The 17,428-nt window shown below is 42.0% G+C and overlaps 1 protein-coding gene across 1 annotated transcript; it reads right to left on the bottom strand.

The window, feature by feature from the left end:
* Positions 1-544: 544 nt before the first annotated feature.
* Positions 545-4,562, bottom strand: LOC127396280 (histone acetyltransferase KAT7-like). The gene is given in 9 exon segments (XM_051643899.1): positions 545-621; positions 624-702; positions 911-1,017; positions 1,092-1,253; positions 1,420-1,510; positions 1,813-1,953; positions 2,850-2,939; positions 3,120-3,311; positions 4,416-4,562. Coding segments are annotated over 9 exon segments (1,068 nt in total). The 3' UTR covers positions 545-562.
* Positions 4,563-17,428: the final 12,866 nt, after the last annotated feature.

The raw sequence follows: 17,428 nt of genomic DNA, 5'->3' as shown, positions 1-17,428 counted from the left end.
AGAACCAAGGGGAACTGAACTTTTGGAAGGGTCCTGTACCAGCCAATCACAACAACAACAGATACGACAGAGATCCCTAGGGTACTTCCTACTGCTGGGGTTCACTGGCTTCAGGAGTGAGAGATAGTTAAGTTCCCTGAGGAGGGGTCCATTTCAAACAGCTGGGATCCATTATCTTATTGCTGTTGGATCTTTTAGCCTCTTTGGCTCTCCATTCATCAATCAGATCCTAAGGGAAAGAGCATGAAAGGGCAGGTTAAAACACATGATCCTCACTGGAGAATTATCCAAGGTACAACAGCACACAGCCAAGTCCACAAGCCTGAAGGTGACCAGCCTCCTAACTGCTCAACATGACAAAAATAACTTTTCCTCTGCAGAGCTTTCTCCAGGCCCTTCCAATCCCACTGATCAGCTGCTTTTAGCAACCAAGTGAAGTCTCAGGGAGGGAAGAACAAAAGAGAGGTGCCATACTTGGGGACTTATAAACCACTTGTCTCATGTCTAAACAGGGTACAAACTGGACTCATTCAAGATTCCATTGATTCAGTTCACTTCTATGTCAACCATTTGCCCAATAAAGGGCAGGCATGAGGAGGAGCACAATGGGAATATTGATCCATTGTCCCCTAAAAAGCCACTTACACCGAGCAAAGTTATTCCACACGTGAGAAAAGGAAAGTCAGTGCACCATATTCTTCACTACTGAAGACTCACCTTGGATGTTCACATCATATTTGATCAGTTACTGCATTTGAAAACTACAGTGTTTCCCCTCGGCTAGAGCCAAAAGACTGGAAAGTCCAGCACAACACAAAGGAAACACTGATGTCAATGAGTTCATCTGAATTAAACAGCTAAATACAAAGAAACAAAAAAAATATGCAGAAATAGCCACCACAAATCTTACCTGTCTTTTCAGGACCAGGTGTTTTCCCTTCCAGTACTTGAGCATCTGAAGTGCCTGCAAGGTGCTAACAATGTCAACAGGATGCACTGCAGTCTCCTGGCTGATTTCTGCAAACCAGCAGCACTTTATGTTAGAACAGACACAGATTCCCCTGCAATAGCCTGTAATTGTTAGTTGTCACCTCCAAGTTTCAGGCAACTCCTTTGGAAGGGATGCACACAAAATTTATGCAGGTAACGAAGAAGAACTTCCTTCCAGTAGCTCCTGTAGCTGATGAGCCCTAAATCAGACAGAGGATGTTCTGGAGAGCCAACTTTTTCTTCTACTTTAGAAAGCAAATAGCCTGCAAAGGAAAAAAAAAACCCAACATTTATCCTTCCTAAACTACTCTCTCCTGACTGCTACCCTCTTTAGCACACAGAGAAAGCAGCTAGAATGAAGCCTGCTCAGCCACAACCGTAGATATATTAGATTTATCATGCCTCCAGGATTTCTCTCTCCATACTTACTGAAGTCAATGAGCATCTTGCCATAACCTTGCCTCATGTACTGGGGCATTGTCAGGATACAAGAAACATTGTAGCTGAGAAAAGAATTATTCTGGTAAAAACAAGGAGAGAGAGAGAGAGAGGAGAGATTAACAGGTCTTGATCTGTACAAACAATGGGGATATCATCACCCCAGCAGACTGAACAAGCCTGTGCAACTGATACAATACAAGGTGAAAGGAGCAACAGCAGAAAAACCTGCCTAACAACAAGTCACACAATCATCCTTCAGCTACCAACCTGGCTTAGTGTCTTGCTTGATTAGCCATTACATTGGGTGTTTGGTGCACAACTTTAAGCCTAGGATAGCTGGCCATGGAGTTCTGCCTGGGTGTGTATGGATGTTCAACTAACCTTGCAGAAATAACCTATCAGGTGACAGCCAGTGTTGTCAGCTTCTGTCATGACATAGAAGAGGAAGGGTTCAACATCATAATACAGTGTTTTATGGTCCAAGAAAAGTTTTGCCAGCAGACACAGGTTTTGACAGTAGATCTAGAAGCAGAAGGAGAGTAGAATACATCTGTTTATTACAGTGGGACACCCCAAGAGTGGACAAAACCATGGCAAATGACAAGAAAATTCTGAATTATCTGAGAAATGAGGTACAGTCTTTCACACAAAGCAGCTAGGCCAGGAAACAATTCCATTTGTGACGAAACTTGATAAGCCCAGCTTCCTTAAGGGTGGGAATTGACGTCTGTGATATCAATCTCTTAACTCCCCAGATACCACATCTGTGGTATCTGGTATCACTCGGTGAAGGAAGCAGGTTGGATCTCTGCTTGCTTGCACTGTACTGTGTTAATCCTCTGCTTCAAGGTTATCTCTGGTCACTTGAAAAGCCTCCTCCCAGCTTCCCGCAGTGCAAAATTTAGCATTTGCATTTGTTTCTTTGTTCCTTCCTCTGAAGCCTCCCAAGAGCAGACACAACCAGAGGCAGGACACACATGGTGCTGCTGCCCAGCACTGAATGTGCAGCTGCAGATCCATGTTCTGCCCTTCAACTCAGGGCTAAGGAGGTCACCCTCACCAACAGGAGGCTGGTTCACACACTAACCCAGAGCTGTCCAAGTATCCACAGGGAATGGGAGGTGGGCAGCACAACCCACTGAGGCTGAGCACAGAAGTCTTCCCCCTACCCTGCAGTACAGGATCTTGACACACATGTCCAAGCACTGTATGAGCCAAGAGGTGGAACTGCTGGAGCACAACGTGGCTGAGGAATAACCACAAGGAAAACACAGACAAAACTGCAAGTGTGGACAGATCAGACTCTTTCTACAACTAGAGGGAGAAAGGGCCACTTGTGTCCTGCTTCTCTACAGGAAAGGAGTGCCCAGCACATCTGAAAGCCACTCCAGACTGGCCTGAGGATGGCAGTTCCTTACCTTGTTCTTCTGCCCATCCACTTCAAACACTGAGATGGAGCCTTTCCGGTAGATTTCATCACCCGGTGGGTGTTTCCAAACACATTTTGCCTATGACAGGAAAACAACGACAGGGGGACGGCGTTTTCAGGGTGGAAAAAATTTACCAGCTCCTGGATATACCAGGAAACACACGGGTCTCCTAAAGCGGAGATAACACCAGGAATGCTTTCAGTGGAGATGCTGATAGCAGGTGTAAGGCAGGGGGATCAGCTCTGCCCCAGCCCTCACCATGTGCCTGCGAAGTATTGTCTGGCTCTTCCTGTACTTGAGGCAGAATTCACACATGTAGAGACGGCCCAGGCGAGCATACTCCTCTGGGTAGGGGGAGTGGTACCAGGTGTCCAGCTCGGAGCGGCCAAACGCGATGGTTTTAATCATGTTGCTGCCTTCTGTGATCTGGCCCTGGAGCCGCAGCTGTTCCTGGGAATGGGAAAAATGGAGGAGTATTTAAAAAAAAAAAAACACAACAAAACAAAAACAAGGGAGGTCGGTGGGAAGGTCGTATTTGTTTCCCTCAAGGAAAAGAATTTACTTCAAGTCTGCTAAATTCACAGAATCCCAGACTGGTTTGGGTTGGAAGGGACCTTCAAGATCATCTAGATCCAACCCCCCTGCATGGGCAGGGACACCTCCCACCAGCCCAGGCTGCTCCAAGCCCCATCCAACCTGCCCTTCAACACTGCCAGGGATGGGGCAGCCACAGCTTCCCTGGGCAACCTGGGCCAGGGTCTCACCACCCTCAGAGTAAACAGTTTCCTCCTCACGTATCACCTAAATCTTCCCTCCTCCAGTTTTAATCCATCCTCCCTTGTCCTCTTACTACAATGACTGTAAAAAGTCATCTTTCAATGTGACCATGTCTAACAGTCCCTCCCACAGACCTCTCCTTGATCAGCCTCAGTCTGAGCCCTGTCTACAAGCAGTAGTTACTGACATCAGGAAATGTCACAAAAATCAGTGCTTGGCAACATGCCAACACTAGGGTCGTACTCTTCTTGTCACGGAAGCAATGGAAGCTCCTTGCCACTTCAAGCTTATTTCCTAATTTGCAGGAAGAGGATACAGCCTAATGCTCTGCCTCAGATATCCCAGATGCAATTGCTACTGGTAAGCGTCAAAGTGCCTTTTGGTTCATCTCTGGAGGTGGAAGGTGGCTTTGCAAAGCACCTACAGAAGCCTCAGCCTCCACTCCACAGTCACTGGCTACTGTCAGGATGGGTTCTGTTGCCAACACTCCTTAGCCATCCTTTCAGCAGCTGAGGCTGTCTTTTCTTTCACTGAAAATAAGCACCTGCTAAATGGGACTGTTACTAATTATTCCTCCATTCTCACTGCAAAAGCTTCACTCCAGCTGTGTGCTTTCAGCACTCCAATGTTACCCCTACAGCAGCTTTGCTGACTTGGCTGGGCTGGAGCTGCCCTTCTTGCAAACTCTGATTCTACCTGAACAACAACACCCAGGAAGCCTTCACATTCCTAACAAAGACCTTTGCTATCAGGTATAATAGGAGTCAGAAGTCTCACCACGTCCTCAGATGCCCGTGCTTGTGCTCTCCGGAAAAGCTCCAAGTCATACTCACTGGTCAGGTTTTCCAGGAGAGGTTCCCTAGTGTTGCCATAGGTTTGTCTGTGCTCCTGGAGCAATAAAATAACAGGAGATTTTGCTGCCATGATGCTACCAAGCTGTTGGATCTTGCAGCTTTTTTTAGCTGAGAATGTTATAGGATGGCTGGGAAAGCCAAACTCCTGCTTAGTTGTCTCATTCCAGACAGGAGGGCATTCAAAGAATTGAAACAAGAGCTAATGAGGGCACCAGCTTTGGGTGTGCCAGACATAACCAAGCCCTTCTGGCTGTTCTCATATGAAAAGCAAGGGGTGGCTTTGGGAATTCTAGCCCAGAAGGAGGGTCCCTATAAGCGAGCAGTAGCATACATCTCCAAACAACTGGATACAATTAGTAAAGGATGGCCAGGATGCCTTCGGGCAGTGGCTGCCGTTGTTCTGAATATTCAAGAAGCCTGGAAGTTCACTTTGGGACAAAAGATGGTTGTGCATACTTCCCATGCAGTAACCTCTGTTCTGGGACAAAAAGGGGGGGTATTTGCTCTCACCATCAAGGTTCCTGAAGTACCAAGCAGTCCTAATGGAACAAGGTGATGTTGAAATTACTACATCTGCCATCATTAATCCTGCTTCTTTTCTGAGTGATAAGCAGGAAATGGAAGCCATCACACATGACTGCACAGAGACTATAGAGACAGTGTATGCAAGCAGCTCTGACTTGAAGGAGGAACCACTGGAGGAAGCTGAATACACTTGGTACACCGACGGGAGCAGTTTTGTAAAAGATGAGTCCGCATGGCAGGATATGCTGTAACCACCAGGGATCGAGTGGTGGAAGCAAAGTCCCTCCCTAAGGATACATCTGCACAGCGAGCTGAAATAATTGCTCTAGTGAGAGCACTGGACCTTGCTAAAGGTCTAAGAGTGAATATCTGGATAGATTCAAGATATGGCTTTGGTGTAGTTCACACTCACGGAGCTATTTGGAAGGAATAAGGAATTTTGACAACCCTAGGAAAACACATCAAGCATGCTGACATGATTCTGAGACTTTTGGAGGCTGTACAGTTGCCTTCAGCCGTTGCTATTATGCACTGCAAAGGACACCAGAAAGGTAACACTGCCCAGGAGGTGGGAAATAAATTGGCAGACTATGAAAAGAAAAAAAAGGCTGGCGGAACAAGGTGAGGTATTAAGTCTGATTCCTGAGAAAACTTTGACACTACCTGTTTCAGTTAATTATGATGAAAGGGATCTTAAATTAATCAAAGATGTGGAAGCAGAGATTGAATCAACAGGTTGGGCAAAATTGAGAGATAACAGAATAGTGGTTCCTTTCAGGGTGTTATGGAAACTGGTAAAAACAGAGCATGACAAGACACACTGGGGAACTGGAGCTTTGTACAATTCTCTCACAAAACAAATAGTAGCTAGGAATCAGTTTCAAACTGTGAAGAGTATGGTTGATAGATGTGAAATCTGCTTTAAAAAAAAAATAATCCAAAGGTGGAGAATCGAATAAAATTTGGAAGTATTGATAAAGGGAATGTTCCAGGCCAAAACTGGCAGATTTTTCAGAATTCCCTAGAAAGGGCAGGGATATTCAGGCCATTTCAGGATGGCCTGAAGCCTTCCCCTGTAGAATCAACAAGGCCTGAGAAGTCACAAAAATTTTATTGAAAGAAATTATTCCTAGGGTTGGAGTGCCAGAGGTGATCTCCTCTGATAGGGCAACACACATTGTGTCACAAGTGGTTCAGCAAGTTAGTAAATTCTTAGAAATTAATTGGAAATTGTACACAGCTTACCACCTGCAAACAAGTGGGCAAGTGGAAAAGGCTAATCATTTGATAAATACATTTAGGGTGGGATCAAGCCCTCCCTATTGAACTAACAATCAATAGTTTAAGAATATGGAATGACTACCCTGTTTGTAAGGTGTCTCAGGAATATAACCCATTTAACCTGGCACGGACAAACATACTTATTTTTGCATATACAGAGGAAAAGCTGGCAATGTTTTGGCACTATGAAAGCTTGAACGTAAGTCATGCAAGCTTATCTTGGGGGAAATTAAATGAGATATTGAACCAGTCTCAAGAACTTCGAGAGCATTTAAGGAAGCAGAATAAAACCTTGGCTGAGTCTATCATTAAAACAGTAATAGCCAAAGACAAACTTATTGGTCTGTCTAGTCAAATTGAATCTGAAACTGCCCATCATAGGTGGGATATCTTGTCAGCATAATCATTCTCTGCAGAAAGAAACTGGGATGTTTTAATTCACCCACTTTTGATACTATTGGTGTTTGTGATTATACTGACAGTCATTAATTGCCTTTTATGGTATAAGCTAAAGAAACTGACTTTAAGAATTTGGGCCTTGCCTAAAGTAATGAAATAGAATGATCTAGAATCTTTGTAAAGGAATTTACAAAGTTTAAAGAAAAGGGGGGGATTGATACATCATAGAATATTTGTTAGTAAATTCAATAGAAATATAGCCTCATAAAAGTTTACTAAAGTAATGAATTTGCTATACTAAGGGTTGCTTTTAAAACAAGGTGCTTTGTGAAACTATCAGTCAACTATGCCAAGCATCCTGGAGGTTGTGATAACATCAAGTCTTCTAAGACCCTGGCAGCCTACAGACACACTGATGTGGATTCTGACCCACCTGGGCAATCTACCAGCGGGAGACTGGAGACAGGACCAGGACAGAGACAGGACAAAGACGACAAAGGACTAGAATCAACAAAGACCCCCACAGGAGACCCTCGAGCAGGCATAATTACAAAGATAGCCAATTCCAGGAAATAAAATGACTATGTAAAAGAATTCTGGGGACTCACTGACATGGAACTGAAGATGCATGGTTTTGGTGTATATTAGTCAGGGTGTTTCACTGGCTCCTTGGAGCACTCATGGTGGAGAATCCCCAGTGCTGCCCAGCACTGCAGCCAAGAATGCCTGCTCAATAACAGCTTGGTTGTTGTTATTGGGTCTTGATCTCGGAATCCTTACCCAGCCGCACCAGCCTCCCACTGCGGTGAGGAGTGTTAGAAAGCAGGGGGTTTGGAAGCTCCGAATTTTTGTTTCAACATCACCAACTATGATGTCACCAACTATGATGTCACCAACTATGACGTCACCCATTAGCACGTCCCCCACTATGACGTCATCCAGTACCGGGTGACACTGCCCGTGGGGCACTAGCTGGGACCCACAGCCCCTTCCAGCCACTCCAACGTGTCCTGTTTGCCCCTGGCAGCCTTCAGGATTTCCCTGCCTGTGATCTCTGGCTGGTGCAGGTTCAAGCTCGCCTTGCAGACCTGGAAGGAGAGCACAGGAACGATGGCAAAGGCAGCCTGGCTCCCACCACCAGATGCCTGCTGGGGACCTGCCAGCAGTGGCTGCTGGGGCAGGGATGCAGGAGATGATGGGGCTGCAGCTCTGCAGAGCAGCAGCTGACTCCAGGCAGAGGGAGGCTCCATCACCCTGCCCTGCCCCCACCCGTGTCCTCCTTGGCACCCACCTGCTTGGATCTGACATGGAGCTGCACAGACTGCACCAGGGAGAAATGCCACTGCTCACCCTGCTGCTGAAGCTGCCTCTCCTCCAGGATGTCCTGCTGCTGGAGCAGGGTGGCTCTGCTGGGCTGCTCCAGGCTCTGCTCTCTGCAGGCCCCACGGCTCCTCTGCTGCACCTCCAGCTGCACCAGCTGGACAGGCAGATGTTCCCCAGCAGCTCCAGGACCCTGGTCCCCATGCAGACCCATCACAGCGGTGTCCGGGCAACAGGCCCTGCATCACAGAGGCCTGGGGGTGGCTGTGGAGACGCCCACCCCTCACCTGCTGGGACCAGCTGGACCCACCTGTTAAAAATTACTCGTTAAATTGACTGAGTAATATTCAAGGTTTTATTGATTCATTGCAAGTAGAAAGCGAGCAAAAGCAGCGCTGGGTGACAGGGGAGTCTGTGCTCCACCACTGCCACACGCTTGAAACAAATCACTAGTCTTTTATACTCTTCTTCTTCCGTATTCTTGTACTTCTGCTTTCCTTTAGTGTTGTACTCTGCATTTTCTTTAGTGTTGTACTCTGCATTTTCTTTAGTGTTGTACTCTGCATTTTCTGCCTCCTGGTAATCGTTAGGATGAAGTAAGTATTCTTCCTCTTGTGTCCTCTTCATGAAATCTCTTAGTCCTTTCCCATATATGGTATGGTTTATATAACATTTTGCTTAATACATACTTAACGGCGGCAAAGCATACATTGTGCAACGCTTATAACATTTTGCTTAGTACATATTTAACGGCGGCAAAGCATACATTGTGCAAAGCTTGGCAGTTTCGCATGAGTGTTTTTCTGTTAGTACTTCCCTTTTCCAACCGCAGTATCGGGGTGTTACAAAACTTTTAGTTTATTGATAGTTTAATACACATTATCTGTTTCTAACAATTCCCCCCTTTTTCTTTTTATCCTATGTTATTAAACTATCTCTTTTGCTTCTATAAATCTTCCGCAAGCTTCACATCTCCAATCACATCCACAAGGTTGTTTACAATTACATTCGAGATATGCATGTTTATCAGTACCACAGGTACAATATGCTTCTGGTACTTTTTGTGGCACTTGTTGATATTCAGCTCTAGAAGTCAAAATCATTAATTTAGTAATATCAAATCTTTCTTTTACAAATTGTAACACATATTTTATAATACATGGTCCAAATATTAATCCTAATAAAACTAGTATCAATGGTCCAGCCAGAGCAGACAAAAGAGTAGTTAGCCATGGTTTTGCACTAAACCAATTTTCATACCATGTTGTACCGGTCTCTAGATCTTTTTTATGTTGGTCTAGTCTTTTTCGAAGTTCTGCCATTGAATCTTGGACTACTCCAGTATAATCTATGAATGTGCAACATTCTTCTTGGAGGGCTACACACAATCCTCCTTCCTTGAGGAATAACAGATCTAAACCTCTTCTATTTTGCAAGGCCACTTCAGAAAGAGACTTGACCCAGGTTGACAATTGATTAATTGATTGTTCTATTCTAATTAGATCTTCATTTACCGCTATTTGTAATGCCTGCATTTGTTCACTCTTAATAATTGAGGCTATACCCGTTCCAGCTCCCACACCTCCTGCAATTAGCAAAGTAGCTAAGGAAATTGCAGTAATTGGCTCTCTTTTTTGTCTACTGAGGCCTTTCTCAAAATGATGCATAACATCTTCCATTGAATGGTACATTAAACGTGGAATGATTATTACCTGAACACAAAATTGAGATACATTAAACACTTGTAATGATATACACGGTGTCACCCCAATATCTGAGCACACCCATTTTGCTCCTGTAGCCGGTATTGCCCACTTGTAGGTTTCATTTCTCTTTTGCTTTATTCTTGTCTTATGAATCGTGCTATTACAAAATCCTTTATATTGCTCTGGGACAGTACCAATACATTGTCCTCTTCCTGTTACATGCTGTAATGTCATTCCCTTGGTGTCCTGCTTGTCCTCACTCCAAGGACATTCTGAGGGATTGGTTCCGTTTGACCATTTAATTTTATCTGATTGTCCTACTGCTTCATAGTAAGGTGGTCTAACATTAAAACATAACCAGCATTCTTTAGTTAAATTTGGCTTGGTGTTGTTCAATGCTAAATAAGACGCTTGCATTATTTCCCACAAGGGGTCTTGAAAGTTTTTATGTGGTGTTATCACTATTTCTGACCTCTTCTGTGGATCAGTGTGGTTTCTTAATTCCATAATGGTTGAATTGACTTTCGTTATTTTGGGCAATTCTTGATTACTTTTAGGTGTTTTTGGAGGAGCTATTATAATATTAGGACCCACTGAGGCAGAATCATGCGGCATTCTTGTTTTAATAATCTGAAACATATTCCCTCTATCTGGTCCTGGCTCCCAGAATCTTATTCCCCACATTCTCCCTGCTAGCCAAGAATCTTCCTCAGTCCTGAGGACCTTGATGTTTACTTCTTTGCAGTAACCCTCATTTTCACAATGTCCATATACATGACCATCATGGCCTATAGTCGGTCGTTTACAGTTAGGGGGATACCATTCTATATGAATATACTTGTCCTTACTGGATTTTGAAATTAACCAATCTGAGGCCCAGGTCTCACAACCCCAATACCCACAATAAAAATGGTAGGGGAGCTTACAATAGTCCCTTCCTGGATTTGACGCGGGACATACATAGAAACCTCTACATTTGTCTGCTCTATCCCGACGATTCCCTGTAACTAGCTGTGTCAAAGATACGGTAAAATTTACATTTGTCCAATTTGAGTTTACTCTGATTGGAGTTTCAGGACTTTCTAAATTAACTAATTTCCAAATCATAGGTTCATGTGGATTTCCAGCTCTCACCCAAAGTATAAAAATACTTGTTACCAAAATAGTCAACATCCTGGTGTCCAACAGGTTTCAGGTTTTAGACTTTTCCCTTTTATAGGGTTATTCTCCCTGCCTCGCTCGTCAACTGGGTTGCAACCAGTTACGAGGTTAATTCTCTTCTCGGCAGCGGGTACTACCCAAAGGGGTCTCAACCTTCAACTTCTGTTGGTTCCCTGCATCGTCCGATGCATATGATACTAGATTTTAAATGGGCGGTGATTGCTGAAACCCACTGGGAAAGACTCACATGTAGTATAGCCAATTGGTATTGTTCTGCTGACTCAAATAGCTTCTGTTCTATTGCCTCTTCTAATTCTGGTTGATAAAGTAACCGGTGTTGAAATTTTCTGTTGCATCTGCTACACCACCAGTTAAAAAGATCATATCTCCATTCCTGCACCACTAGTGAGCAACCTCCACAGCAAAAAGTTATTATTGCATTACACTTTTTGCTATAACAAATGGTACAGGGTTCATAAGCTGGCCCTTGGTCTAATAAGTCCCTAAAATCATTAATCAGGCTTCTTACTTTCCTCCAATTGTAAGGAGGTTTGGGTATTTGGGATTTTATTACCCGGGATAAGGGTAAATTCTTTAAAATGGGTGTAAAAATCAAGGATACTTTATAATCTAATCTCTCAAAATCTATTGTTCCTACTTCCTCTATATGTGATTGGTTTCTATTCATGGAAACAAATTCCTCTTCCACATTTAACAATTTTCCACAAATAATATACAATTAATGATATCACCAATGCTATTATGATTCCTAAAATACACTGTACATAAAAAGATAAGTTCTCAAACCAAGTCCAAATCATCCGGAGCTTATCGCTTTAGTATCAGTTTGGTTTCTCCTGGAGGGCTGATGACCTTCCACTGAGGTGGGGACACAGGTCCTTTTATTCGGCTTGCATGAGTCCAACCACGCTCCGTTGTTCTTACAGCAGTTTTTGTGGTAAGCAAAACAAGAAAAGGTCCTTCCCATTTAGGTTTTAAAGTCTCTTCTTTCCATATCCGGATTAGGATCCAATCCCCAGGTTTTATATTATGTATTTTCAAGTCCAATGGAGGTCTTTGTACTATCAACCCTCTCTTCCATAATTCTTCCCTATGCTTTGACAATTGTGAAATATATACTTCTAAGGTTTGGTCTTGTACCAAAACATTTTCTTGTGGTTTTTCAATATTATAGGGCATACCATATACCATTTCATACGCAGAAATTCCCAAATCAGATCTAGGTCTAGTTCTTAAAATTAATAATGCCATAGGTAAGCATCTTAACCAAGATAATTTTGTTTCAATCATCAATTTGGTTAACACTGTTTTAATTTCCCCATTCAGTCTCTCGACTCTCCCTGAGCTCTGTGGATGCCATGGCGTATGGTAGTCCCATCTTATTCCTAAACATTCTGATAATTCTTTTATAATTTTTGAGGTAAAATGTGGCCCGCGATCGGAGTCTATAACTTCAATCACACCATATCGAGGTATGATGTGTTCGAGCAGCACTTTTGTTACCTGGTTGGCAGTAGCTCTTCCCGTGGGAAAGGCCTTTACATAATGAGTTAAAAGATATCTGTACCTCCCTACCTTGGGAAGTTCAGTAAAGTCAATTTGTATGTTTGAAAAAGGCCTGATTGCTGGGGGTCGCCCTCCCAGTTGTCTTTGCCTACTTCTGTTTCGATTTACTTTTTGACACGTTTCACAAGCTTGTGTTATTGTCTTTGCCACGTTGTATACCCCAATGCAAAAATATAATTGTTCGAAATGATCAACTAAAGCTTGAGTTCCCCAGTAAGTTTTCTGATGTATTTTTGTCATTATTTTTCTGGCCATTCCTTGGGGTAAAACTTCTCTGCCATCAGGTAACACTTGTTTTTCATTCTGTTCTTTGGCTCCCATAAGACACAATTTCTCTTTTTCCTTTTTACTAAAGCTAAAGTTTTCTTCATTTAAAGCGTCTGGGGTCTCTTTTACCATTAAAAGGGTGGTAGAATTACCAGCAACTCTTCTGGCTTCTTCATCAGCTACATTATTTCCTCTGATTCTGTAGTTCGTGCCTCTTTGATGACCTTTAACATGAACTACTGCTATTTCAAGCGGACCTCGTAAAGACTTCAAAACTCTTCTTACAAGTTCTTCATGAACTAAACCTTTTCCTTGTGAATTTATAAAACCTCGTTCTTCCCAAATTTTTCCAAATGTATGTACTATCCCATATGCATATTTTGAATCGGTGTATATTGTGCCTATTTTTCCTTTTAATAACTCTAAAGCTTTTCAAAGAGCATATAACTCACATGCCTGGGCTGACCAGCTAGCATTTAAAGGTCCTGAATTCATAACTTTGAATTCTCCATTTTCCAATTTAACAATAGCATACCCAGAAAGCCGTTTCCCTTCTACTACTCTAGATGACCCATCTACAAACAAGATATCCCCTTTTTTTCTAATTCTTCTTCTTCTAAATCGGGCCTTATTTTACTTTGGCATTCTACTGTTTGTAAGCAATCATGTAGTGTTTCTGTGTTATTCTCTCCTTGATATAAAAATTCAGCCGGGTTAGTGGCCCCTACAGTCCTAAGTAACAATTTAGGCGATTCAATTAAAATTCCCTCATATTTTAATAATCAACTATCTGTAAGCCATTTTTCTGCCTTTTGCTGTAATACCCCCCTAATGTTATGAGGTGCATATAAAACTATTTCCCCATGGAAAGTGATGCGGTTTGCTTCTTCCAATAATGATGCTGCTGCTACAATAATTTGTATGCATGTTGGCCATCCTCTGCTTACAGGGTCTAATAATTTCGATAAATATGCCACTGGCTTCCTTTTCCCTGCCCATTCTTGGGTCAAAACTTCAAAGGCTGTTCCTCTGTCCGTATTTACAAATAACTGAAAAGGTCTTTTTACATCTGGTAAACTAAGGACTGGTGCTTGACTCAAATCCTTCTTTAAATTCTCAAAGTTCTTTTTATCCTGTAAAGTCCATTTCGGCAAATTATTTTTGGTTAATTGTTCATATAAAAATTTTACTTTTGCACTGTAATTCTTTATCCATTGCCTGCAATAGCCAAATAAACCTAAAACCTGTCTTATTTGTCTTTTATTTCCAGGCATTGTCAATTCCAATATTCCTTTAATTCGCTCTGGGTCACCTGTTATGACGTCACCCATGATAATGTCACATTTTATGATATCAACCATTATGACGTCACCCATTATGTCATCACCAACAATGACATCACCCATTATGACGTCACCCATTACAATACCTCCAATTATGATGTCATGCATTATGATGTCTTCCATTATGACATCACCAACTATGACGTCACCCTTTATGATCTCAGCCATTATGACATCATACATTATGTCATCACCACCTATGATATAACCCATTATGACATCACCAATTATGACGTCACCTCTTCTGACATCACCAGTTCTGACGTCACCAATTATGATGTCACCCATTATGACATCACACATTGTGACGACATGCATTATGTCATCACCCACTGTGACACCACCAGTTATTATGTAATCCATTATGACGTAACCCATTATGACATCATCCAGTATGACAGCATCCATTATGACATCACAAATTATGACATCTCCAATTATGATGTCATCCATTATGATGTCTTCCATTATGACATCAACAACTATGATGTCACCCTTTATGACATCATCCATTATGATGTCACCCATTATGAAGTCACCCATTATGACAAAACCCATTATGGTGTCATCCATTACGACGTCACCTATTATGACGTCACCTATTATGACGTCACCCATTATGACGTCACCCATTATGACGTCACCAAGCATGACATCACCCATTATGACATCACCTATTATGACATCTTCCATTATGACATTACCCATTTTGAGTTCATTCATTATGACGTCATTGATTATGACGTCACCCATTATGACATCATCCATTATGATATCATCCATTATTACACCACCAATTATGACGTCACCCATTATGATGTCACCAAGCATGACATCACCCATTATGACACCACCATTTATGATGTAATCCATTATGACATCACCCATTATGATATCATCCATTCTGACTACATCCATTATGACATCACCCATTATGACACCACCAATTATGATGTCATCCATTATGACATAATCCATTATGTCATCACCAACTATGACATCAACCTTGATGACATCACCAACTATGATGTCACCCTTGATGACATCACAAACTCTAACGTCAACCATTATGACGTTACCCATTATGACGTCACCAACTATGACCTCACCCATAATGACATCACCCATTGTGACGTCACCCATTATGACATCACCCATTATGACGACATCCATTATGATATCATCCATTATGATGTCATTCATTATGACGTCACCCATCAAGACGTCACCCATTATGATGTCACCAAGTATGACATCACCTATTATGACATTATATATTATAACATCTTCCATTATGACATCATCCATTATGACATCATTCATTATGACGTCATCCACTGTGACGTTACCCATTATTACATCACCCATTGTGATGTCACGCATTATGATGTCACCCATTATAACGTCATCCATTACGACGTCACCAAGTATGACACCTTCAATTATGATGTCATCCATTATGATGTCTTCCATTATGACATCACCAACTATGACGACACCCATTATGACGTCACCCATTATGACATCATCCATTATGACGTCACCCATTATGACATCATCCCTTATGACTACATCCATTATGACATCACCCATTATGACATCACCCATTATGATGTCATCCATTATGATGTCACCCATTATGACATAACCCATTATGACATCACCAATTATGATGTCATCCATTATGACGTCACCAAGTATGACGTCACCCATTATGACGTCACCCATTATGACGTCACCCATTATGATGTCACCAACTATGACGTCACCCATTATGACATCATCTATTATGACATCTTCCATTATGACATCATGCATTATGACGTCATTCATTATGAAGTCACCAACTGTGACATCACCCATTATTACATCACCCATTGTGACCTCACCCATTATGACGTCACCCATTATGACATCATCCATTATGACTACATCCATTATGACATCACCCATTATGACATGACCATTTATGATGTCATCCATTATGACATCATCCATTATGTCATCACCAACTATGACGTCACCCATTATGACATCACCCATTATGATGACACCCATTATGATATCATTCATTATGACGTCACCCATTAAGATGTCACCCATTATGATGTCACCAAGTATGACGTCACGTATTATGACATTATATATTATAACATCTTCCATTATGACATCACCCGTTATGACGTCATTCATTATGACTTCACCAACTATGACGTTACGCATTATTACATCACCCATTGTGATGTCACCCATTATGACGTCATCCATTTTGACATCATCAACTATGGCGGCATCTGCTATGAAATTACCACTGTGACATCACCCTTTATTACATCAGGAATTATGACTACATCCATTATGACATCACCCATTATGACATCACCCATTATGATGTCATCCATTATGATGTCACCCAAGTATGACGTCACCCATTATGCCATCACCAACTATGACCTCACCCTTGATGACGTCACCAACTATGATGTCACCCATTATGACAGCACCAACTCTGACGTCATCTATCATGATGTCACCCATTATGACGTCACCCATTATGACATCATCCATTATGACGTCATTCATCATGACATCACCCATTACGATAACTCCAATTATGATGTCAAGCATTATGATGTCTTCCATTATGACATCACCAACTATGACGTCACCCTTTATGACATCACCCATTGTGACGACATCCATTATGACGTCACCCATTATTACGTCAACCATTATGACATCATCCATTGTGAGGACATCCATTATGACATCATCTAATATGACGACATCCATTATGAAATCAACCATTATGATATCACCAATTATGATGTCATCCATTATGACGTCACCCATTATGACATCATCCATTATGACATCATCCATTATGACGTCATCCATTATGATGTCACCCATTACGATACCTCCAATTATGATGTCATGCATTATGATGTCTTCTATTATGACATCACCAATTATGACGTCACCCATTATGACATCACCAACTATGACATCACCCGTTATGACATCACCAACTATGACATCATCCATTTTGACGGCACCCATTATGACATCACCCAATATGACGTCACTCATTATGACATCATCCATTATGACGTCACGTATTATGACGTCACAAAATATGACATCACCTATTGTGACGTCATCCATTATGACGTCAGCCATTATGATAACTCCAATTATTATGTAATCCATTATGATGTCTTCCATTATGACATCACCAACTATGATGTCACCCATTATGACATCACCAAGTGTGATGTCACCCATTATGACATCATCCATTATGATGTCATCCATTATGATGTCACCCACTATGAAACCTCCAA

This window comes from Apus apus, unplaced genomic scaffold, assembly GCF_020740795.1.
Source record: "Apus apus isolate bApuApu2 unplaced genomic scaffold, bApuApu2.pri.cur manual_scaffold_49_ctg1, whole genome shotgun sequence".
Classification (NCBI taxonomy): Eukaryota; Metazoa; Chordata; class Aves; order Apodiformes; family Apodidae; genus Apus; species Apus apus.
This window is presented reverse-complemented; position numbering and strand designations above follow the sequence as displayed.